The 10404-nt window shown below is 37.4% G+C and overlaps 1 protein-coding gene across 1 annotated transcript; it reads left to right on the forward strand.

The window, feature by feature from the left end:
- Positions 1–1939: 1939 nt before the first annotated feature.
- On the forward strand, positions 1940–9403 carry LOC146510713 (uncharacterized). Its single transcript, XM_085172807.1, has 5 exons — positions 1940–3057; positions 3729–3837; positions 5091–5210; positions 5513–5591; positions 6502–9403. Exons 1-5 carry the CDS (start codon positions 2960–2962, stop codon positions 6591–6593), a joined length of 498 nt encoding a protein of 165 aa, XP_085028933.1. The 5' UTR covers positions 1940–2959; the 3' UTR covers positions 6594–9403.
- The last annotated feature ends 1001 nt before the right edge of the window (positions 9404–10404 follow it).

Consider the following 10404-nt stretch of genomic DNA (forward strand, 5'->3'; position numbering starts at 1 on the left):
AAAATAATTACACCGTGACGCCTCTGACTTTGTAAATGGAGGGACAGTAACTGCGTGTTTATATGTAAGCGTGTAAAACCTGAAGATAGAGACAAAATACTGTTAATCTGACTATCTGCTATTCTGCAATTCCTCTCATGTAAGCAATAACGTGCGCACAGCGTGACGTGAAAAAAGGCACATACCTTTGACGTTGCCTGACGAACTCTGTATTCCTCGTCCACACGTAAATGCAAAAAATGAGTTTTAAAAAAATCTCAGTTTTCGGTGATTCCAAACGCCGTTTACGTGTGGACGAAACAGCTACGTTTTCAAAAGTGTGTAGTGTAAAAGAGTTAGTCGTTTATTTTCTTACTACCTGTAATTTATTGCAGATTACTTGTATTTGCTTAATTGTTTAGCCTACTAAATGTTTGAGGTGTGAAATAAACCGCAATTGAGCAAAATATGTGTGTGTGTGGTTGGAGGATGTGTTAGTGCGTGTGTGTGTGTGTGTGTGTGCATGCGTGCGTGCGTGCAAGGGGGGTGCGAACATTTTTCTGTAAAACAAAGGGGGGCACAGCAAAAAAAGTTTGGGAAGCACTGAGCTAGAGGAAGCAGAGCAAGAGCAAGGTATTGACCGCATAACCTTGCTGAACTTTCTAACCTCCTGCGTGGTTTTATGAGGCAACAAAGTGACAGAGGCCCAATGGGAACTAAAGAAGCAGTACTATTGGACGTACTATTGGACGTACTACTTCATCATCTGCATAAAAATGAACATATGCATCTAGATTTTGTCACAAACCGTTGACAGAAATAGTATATAATGTAGGCCCCAGGACAGAATCCTACGGTACTCCATTAGTGACATTAAAAAAAAAACTGAACTGAACTGCATGCACTGCTTTACAGTCCAAAAGATAATTAGAGAACCAATCTATTTCCACTATTTTCATCCAGATAACTTTTAAATTGATTATTTACTAGCATTTCAACAACCTTAGCTAGGACAGAGAATTTGGAATTCGTACTGTAATTATTAACCATTGAAGACTCCCCCCTACTGAAAGGTACTCCCCCACCTTTCAGTAGGGGGAGTACAAAGGCACGCTTCCATATCTCTGGTTAAGTGTTCTGTTGTATAGAAAGGTTAAAAATATAAGACACTGGCTCAGCTATGATATTTGCAGCCAGGAATAAAAAGAAAAGGATTATCAGGACCAGCTGACTTTTTGGTGTTGAGGCTCTTGAAAGTCTTATATACCTCTTCTACCGTGAAATGTGTAAATGAAAAGGTATTTGTAACCAGGGAACTGCTAGCAGATTTGTATGCAAGAGGTTTACCATCAGATACTGTGATAAACAAAGAATAAAAAGTAACAGTGTGTTTATTAAAACAACTGGGCATTTCTGTTTTGTCTGACACAGGAGTGGAGTCAATAATTAAGTGAGGAGGTAGCTCTGAGGAATGAGAGCTGGCAGAGGAAGAGTTATAGTTTGCCATGGAGTTATCGAATCTGTCACAAACAGCAGCAACCAGCCAACTAACCAATCACATTTTTGTACTAACAGAAGATGGCACTAAACATGTTTTTAAAACTTTAACTTTAGGCACTTATTTTTCAAATCCAGCTTCACAGACAGTGTTACAGCTACACTGGTGGTCAAAAGTTTTAGAACACCCCAATTTTTCTTTCAAGTCCACTTGAATTTGTTTTTCAAGTGAAATGGTACAAATTTAAGTGGTGAACTGCCAGAGGTTAAAAAAAGGTGAGGTTACCCACAACTGAAAAATAATGTACATTTCAGAATTATACCAAAAACAGCTTTTTTAGGGAACACAAAATGGGTTGAAAATTTAAAGCTGTTCTGCAGCAATGGAGGTTGATCAAACCTTGAAAGCTGGTGCTACTAATTCCTACAGGTGTTTCAACTTTTCTGGATTACCGTATAATATTAGCCGCACAAGCTAAAATCAGGGGAAAATCCTGTTTTGTACATACATTAGCCGCACCTGACTAAAAGCCGCTCGTGTTTCAATGTTGACTTATCATATGTAAGAGAATATGCACAAAGGGAATTGTCAGATAGATACCCTGTCTCACCAGGTGCAGTCAGTTCTTGGGCACCTAGGGCCCTGGGGCCATGTTCTCAGCTCGTGCCATGGTGGTGGTGGGGCTGGCTGCTCTCTTGTTAATTTGTGTATGCATACTTTCTTATATTTTTCCCGTTCCAGGTTTTGTTGTTTTATTTGTTTTGTTTTTGTTTTCTTATTTTGCAGGTGCAGCACAAAGAGATCCATTGCACATTTCTATTTCTACTCTTGTACGCTATTTAATGATTTCTCTTTTTTTTTTTCCCCTACCTGCTCGCTTGGACATTGCTATATTGGAAATGAATTGTAATAATGGTCGTGACACAAATTTAACCTAATAAATAAACAAAAATAATGTAACACATAAACAAGAGGAGCCTATAGAGAATTAGAGCCTAATGAGAATAGAGCTCATCTTGGTAAAGCAAATGTTTTTTGGAACATCACATTCAGATTGCAAAAGCTTCCAGACAGGACAGGCTTAAAGAAAAATAAAGTTACAGAGGTCAAATAGTTGACAAGTTGTGTAACATTATCTTTTATCAAAATGAGATTCTTCCAAGTGCTGATTACTTAATAATAAATAAAGCTGTATGTGGGTAGAGTAGGCAGAATGGCCATATTGTGGTTATAAAATAGGTGTTTCCCCTGCACTATTAGATACTGACACTAGATGTCTCTCCAAGCCAAGTGATTCTTAAGCTTCTGTTCATCGTCTATTCCTCAGAAGTTAATCTAATTTGGTCTTCTTTCCTTTTCAGAAAGGCACATGACCATCCTGTGATTGCTGGCATTTTTTTTTCATCCTTTTATATATCCAAGTCACTGGAACTACAGGCAGTGGAATTCCAAACTAAACTTGTTCATTTAGTTTATGGCAAAATGCATTCAGTTTATTGGATCATTGCAGTTCTCCTGGCAGTTGGCTCATCTGAGATTTGTTATGCAGGACCTCTCCATGCTCAGTGCAAAGTAGAATGGTATGATGTATTTTCTCTGTATACAATTTGTTTTTTTTGTTGCTGTCGTTCTTCTAGCTTTGCCTTAAAATAATGTGATAAACATGTATCTGAAGTGATGCTTAGTAAATATTCTTTTATGCATCGTAATGTTAGTCTGCCTCTGCATGTAAACACTACTTCGCCTTTCGTTTCTTTCTTTGTCGTCAATGCAATCTCAATAGAGGAAAGTATCTTCTATATCAATATGTAAACCGAAGACATACAATAATTAATATGTGTATAAATATTATATTCTTCTATATGAAAGTATTAAAGCATATGTAATGGTTATTTTGTAATTGAAACAACTCTGTATGCTTTATAGAAAAATAATGAGATTACATTTCTCTGTAGTAACAACTGAACTGGCCTGTAAAATCACTGAGCTGTCACTGAAATGTAATTTATTGTGTAAATTGGAAACTTCTTGAGCTTAGCCATAGTTTACTATAAACTGGATTGAGGCAATATTTTTCATAAAGAGCACTGGTCTCACCTTTCCATGTCATAACACAAACTTGCAAACGTTTGAAATGCCTTAATTAAATGAAATACAGGTGATCTTTCATCATATAAAGCTTCTTTGTGATATAAAAATATATGGTGTAAGATTTAATAATCAAAAAGAATGCTTGTTTTATGCCATGCAGGTACTTTGGGATACCATGTCAGGTAGTTTATGAATCCCTGGTTTCACAGATTAAGAAATGGGAAACCATGGCTAGCTGCACTATGGGAGGAGAAAAGTGCCTGTACAAGGTATGTGAAGTCATACACACACACATATATAAATGTGTGTGTGTGTGTGTGTGTGTGTGTGTGTGTGTGTGTGTGTGTGTGTGTGTGTGTGTGTGTGTGTGTGTGTGTGTGTGTATATACATACACATATATTAGGGGTGCAACGATACTCGTATCGATATTGAACCGTTCGATACGGTGCTTTCGGTTCGGTACGCATATGTATCGAACAATACAAAATTTTTACTAAAACCTTTCTTCTGACGATCCTGTCTCTGTTGAGCGCTCAGTGAATCTGCGCTCGACAGTGCAGCCTAGGCGGAGTAGTCGAACGCAGATTCACTGAGCGTAGGGTAAGCTAGCGAGACAGAAGTTAAGCTTGTTGCAACATGGCAAATTGAACCTCCCCCACCCTAATTCAGATGTGGCGTTTGGAACTATTTTGGTTTTCATGTGACGTATGACCCTGAAGGTAAGCCCGTCATGGACTAAAGTAAAACAGTATGTTGGATGTGCCACGCAATGCTCAATTACATGGGTGGGAACTAGTGTGTTAGCGCGGTTAGCTCGTTAACGTGTTGGCTGTCCAGCCCCACACACGGGGCGATCCGTGGTAGCTCGTTAACGGAGATTTGCCGTGTTGTGGCGTTAACGTCATTTCAGATTAAGGCTGACAGCACTAGTGGGAACACAACGAATATGACTGCACATTTACTCCGACATCATCCTAGTGCAAAGACAAGTGGAAGCAGACAAAAACAACAAGCACGCATGCTACAAACTTTACCCGAGTCATTTAGACAGCCGTTAGCACATGATTCTCCTTATGGGGATCTGATATGTTTAATATGCTGCTGAAAATATAGCCCAGAAGAAGCGTATAGTATAGCTTTTATTCTGGAAAGAGACATTTCTCTGTAATAAACACTTTTTTCCAAAGATGAGTGATTTCTCAATCAGATATTAATTTTTTTAATTACTTTGTTGTTTCAGCAACATTAAATTTAAAAACTGTACTTTTGAGTTAAAATATATATTTATAATTTTAATAAATGACAAATTAAAAAGGCATGGACATTTTTTTTGTATCGAAAAAATATCTAACCGTGACACCAAAGTATCGAACCGAACCGAACCGTGAATTTTGTGTATCGTTGCACCCCTAACATATATATATAATATTATATAATTGTATTATTGAGTTCTCTTTAACCTTAATTCTGTTCTGTAGAAACAATACATAGATTAACAAATTAATTAATTTCTGCCTCCAGTTGCACTCTGCCTCAGTTCACTTCATATCTGCCAAGCACACTACTCCCTTTAAGAAGAATGTGTATGACATTAACTTTCAATTGATCTCCTTTCACTTCTACACTTGCTGTCATGTTTCGGTAGGTTATCTCTCTTCTCTGATTTATTATATGACAGGTTAAAGAAACAAAATTAGCAAACTGTCTATTGTCAATAATTTTGGTTTCTGTATATTTGGTTCACTGTACCATGCTCTCCCCTTTCTCTTCTGGTGCATCCTTTCTTTTCTGTCTTCATTTTTATTTTTCTGTCTTTCTCACCACCTCACCTTCTGTGTTTATTTTTGTTATTGCTTACCTTTTGCATTTGCCTGTGCAATCTGTATGTTTTATTTAACAAATATGGCCATTTTTATTAATTAATTGATCTACTTAATTTCTAGGGCATGTCTATCTCTGAAACCTGGTATGCCATTAAAGACCATGGCACCAACTACTGCAACCTTTATAACCTGATTGAAGGTAAGGTTTGATAAAAAAAATTGTGACAGCCTTTTGCAATTCCTGGGCTTCACTGATAAGTTTGTCCTACAAGTGGTAACATGTTAAAGTAATTACATATTACTGGAGGCAATAAGGTAAGTAAGGTTTTATTAAATAATTAATCATCTAGAAAGCATCACTCTTTACTGTGTCATTTACATGGATATGAATGGATATGAATGGCTTAATAAGCTCATATATAACATGAAAACATAATGTTTATAAAAAATATTACATCCACTACAAACAAGTTATTTAGGAGTTGTTAATGGTTCATAGTATCATTTAAAAAAGCCAAGGAAATCATTAGCAAAGTTCTTCTAGTCATTGCATTTATACATATAATGATTAAGATGAGCTTGCTGTTTGTGTGTTAAAAGATGTGTTATAAGATGTGTTATAATGTCTTATTTCATATTGTAATTAATTGTTATTTCTGCATTTACAAGTTGTTAGTTCAGTATTTTCTATGACCTCATCTAAAGTGATGACCACACCAGGGGTCCCCAATCCCAGTCCAAGAAGGCCAGTGTCCCTGCAGATTTTAGATCTCACCCTGGGTCAACACACCTGAATCACATGATTAGCTCATTGCCAGGCCTCTGGAGAACTTCAAGACATGCTGAGAAGGTAATTTATCCATTTAAATCAGCTGTGATCGGTCAAGGACACATCTAAAACCTGCAGGGACACCGGCCCCCGTGGACTGGGATTGGGGACCCCTGATCTATACCTTATAAAGGATTTATAAATGAAAATGAAAGGACAGAAGAACTCAAGCAAGTCTCCCAAAAGTTGATTCTGCAATTTGCATATTAACGATCAAGGAACTACGGGCCTTTTGTGTTCTGTGTGCTCATACCTCTTTCTCTTCTCATTTGTTCAACAGGAAGTGGTCTAACTGAATCCAGGGGTTATAAAGAGGTCACCAGTGACTTCCTGTGCACCCAGCGTTCCTCTGCTAATTGTACTGTCTACTGACTGATTATTTACAATAAACAGAGATCATCACTGTGAAGCAAGGACAATCACCCAGTTTTGATCTTCTTAGTTATTGACAACAAAAAGAAGTCATTTGCAGATTGTATAAGAATCTATACAGTGTGCCCTTACCTGTTTTCTACTGTTGAAAAGGAGGATTTTCATTATCTGCAACTCTTATACAATTTATGTATAGCATGCATTTAGATGTTCAGTTTATTCAAGTATAGTTTTAATGGACCCTGTTTAAACATGAACAAAGGCTGGCCCCCGGTTAAATATCTTTTATTTAGCTTTTAATGCACATGACATGCTTCCAAATGTTTCAGAATGAAGTCTTGCTTTAGTAATAAAGGATTTATATATGAAATAATAGTCAATGTAAAACAATACCTGAGATATCAGTCACACAAGTACAAATAAACAGTGGTTGGTGAGTTATCACATTTATTTATTTTATGTTTTATTTATTGCTGTCTGCTCAGCAACCAACTGCAGCAGCCAGCTGGATACTCAGAGGTTTTGCATACAACACCCTCGACTTCTCAGTGACCACCTTTAATCTCAAAGATCACTTAGAGTGGGTGGCAACCTGTCCCACTTCCACTCTGTAACTGCGACTGTAATCACTCTCAAACAGATTGACAAAGATTTGCAATTAATCACCATGTAATTATAAATGCAGATTCATTGCCAATATATTGTACACAAAGCTGACACAAAAATCTGACTGTGGCAATTTATGGTCAGTTGTGTCATTTAAATTCTCCAATATGAATTTCTGCAATTCATATTGCAGAAAAAAACAGTCACGTTCACATTTACATACATTGCACACTAACAGTATCACAATTAATATTTTGTGTTCTTCTATTATTTGCACAGTCCATCTGGAAACTATTCACAGTGCTCCACCTGTTCCATAGTTTCTCTTGTTACAGCCTTATTGGATGGATTAAATTAATTCATTCATTCATTCATTAAATTCAACCTGCACAGCCTTGCAAATTTTACCAGCCACGCTCGTTGCAACATGACTGGGTTTAGTGGACTGGAAAATAGTCCCTGGGGTCTGTTACTTTTAAAGGTTGGAGTAACCTGGAAGTGCTATCGATACCGATGTAAACTAATACTCTGTGAAGCAGTAAAGGTAAAAATCAAAGAGTTAAGAAGGTAATGTACACAATTTAGCGTTTTGAATGTGGGATAATTTCTCAAAGCAATTTTCCCAGGAACAAAGCAATAAATAAAAAGTAATAATTATGGTAATAACAAATAATCAAATCACTTGAATTATACTTATCTATTTAACCTACTCTGTGGTATTGCTCACTTTGTTCTGATCTTTCAGAGGAGAGAGGTTGGAGAGAATAGGCATGCCTTGTCCCTTCTGTGTAGCTATGACCCAATAAGACAGGATTCAAGTCCTTGGAAGTTGTAATCCAGTAGGAGACCATGGAATTCCGAATCCTCTCGAAATTATAATCTGACAGGGGAAAAAAAGGGGGGGAGGAAAAGTCAAAAATTATAAAATCAATTCTCTCTGGACATCCAGTCACCGTTGTTGATATTTAATCACCCAGCCACAACTTATCATCCTGTCTCTCTGGACATTTCTTCCTGTTAAATGGGAGTTTTTCCTTCCCACTGTTGCCAAAGTGCTTGCTCATAGGGCAGGTCATATGATTGTTTGTGTGCTGGTGTAGTTCTTCTTCCCACCAGCAAGAGTCACTACAGTTCTTTCATGCCAAGATTTGTTTGTTATTAGCTGTAGAGTTAGTAATGCAGCACACTTTCAGAAAAGACTGACTCAGCATGTTGTTCGGATAAACATATGCATCCATCCTCTTCGTTGTTTTACAGAAAGCATCGCTTTTTCACTCTGTTGATAATTGAAGGCAGCGTCAATAAAAGGGATGATACACCTGTCAGTTGTCGAGGAGTTTATCTATCTGCATAACTGTATCCAGTGTAGCAGTGAGGGCAGAATAGTTTGGTTTTTCTTTTTTTCTTTGTATTATTGTAGGATATTTAGCTTACAAAATAAATCACCTTGAGGCAACTGCTGTTGTGATTTGGTGCTATAGAAATAATATTTAATTGAATTGAGTTGAACTCCATATGAAGGAGACTAGAGGCCAAGCTCAAGACAGCACAAAGGGCTGGTGCAACACCAGAGGCCAACTTCAAGCCAACAGTAAAAGTCACCGTCAAGTACAGGATCTACCAAGAAGATGCTCTGTCCCCACTGTTCTGCATAGGCCTGAACCCCCTCAGTAGGCAAGGCAACATTGCAGACATCAAGGACAACTACACGTACCTGGGAATCATGAGGGGACCACTAGAAATGCCTCAACCACCAAGTCCTGCAGACTCAGTTGAATGGGAAGAACAAGATCTGGGCAATCAACACCTACACCCCGACAGTCGTCAGATCTGCAGGTCAAAGGAATAGATAGAAGACACTGACATAAAAACGAGACAGTGCAGCCAGCATCAGTCCTTAGCCACCTTCCTTTCACCTAGCGTACAATGTCATAGTGAGATGCCATAACCAAATGGTTAGCATAGTATACTGGAACATTTGTGGTGAGTATGGCCTGGAAGAGAATGAGAATGACCGAGCTAACATCCTATGGGACTTCCAGGCACATGTGGACAAACTGTTGAAGGCTAAATATGAAAAGCAGTTTATAGTTTTAAAACACAGAAAAGCTAATTATGTCAAAATTAATAACATTTGAGTGTCCAAATTCATGCACAAACTGAAGTCTTACAGTTTGATTTTAGATGCTAGTTATTTTATTCAAGTCTGCTAAAATGTTTGACATTGATTTTACTCAGTTTCATTGACTGTACTTTATTATAGCCCATAGTGAAATGCATTTTATTAATTTGTCTCATCTCAAAATACCAATTGGAGAGAATGTGAAGTTTTTTTTAAATATAATTTTTTTCAAAGATGTCATGACCATTGAGAGCTAAAACAATACAAGGCTCAACAGATATCTGACACTATATAAGTGGCTTAAAAGAAAAAATTCTTCTGAATCGTGGTGTAATGCCACTTCACATTTTCACTGACATCTGTATGTGTTTGAAAAATACACAAAGAAGTAGCTATCAAATTGAATGTAAATCAATGAATGAAAGGTGAAGCACTATAAAGGACAACAACATTTTTTTTAAAATCTCTGTCACTCCACTCACTTTTATTCAGCTTCTCTCCTCTCTGGCCCTCTGTGTAGCTGACATGCAGGCACTGGTGTCATAGTCAATGTAAATTCAGTGATTCACTTGTTTACACAACACATATTTTTGTTACGCTTATAGTGTCAAGTTATGTACACAAAACCTGACTAGCTACTCAGTAAGCTTACTTCAAAATGAGGGCTAATATTAACCAAAGTCACAATTCCTCTCTAGAACTGATGACATTTAAAAAATAAAAATCTATTACCAACCAAGTCGTCATAAAGAAAAGACTAACGTTATTTTTGGGTAACAACTTATTTGATGAAAGTTTGACATTGTCTTCTGTCTTACTTGCCTGTTCTGGACCCTTGGTAAAAACAGGAGTTAAAAAAAGAAAACAGCACACACCAATAGAGAGCCACATGGTGTGAATATAGCTGTTGATACTGCTCAGAGGTGAGGTGCAGTATGACGAGGGGCATCATTCTTTCTGACACTTAAACCAGTTTTCGCTCTTAAAAATGATGGTGAAGTGAGGAGGGAGTCACAGAGAGAAAATACACCCTCAGCTGCATGTGGATTGCAGGGCAGCTTTTATTAAGGGAGCAATATGCTC

This window comes from Neolamprologus multifasciatus, chromosome 9 (genome assembly GCF_963576455.1).
Source record: "Neolamprologus multifasciatus chromosome 9, fNeoMul1.2, whole genome shotgun sequence".
Taxonomy (NCBI): Eukaryota; Metazoa; Chordata; class Actinopteri; order Cichliformes; family Cichlidae; genus Neolamprologus; species Neolamprologus multifasciatus.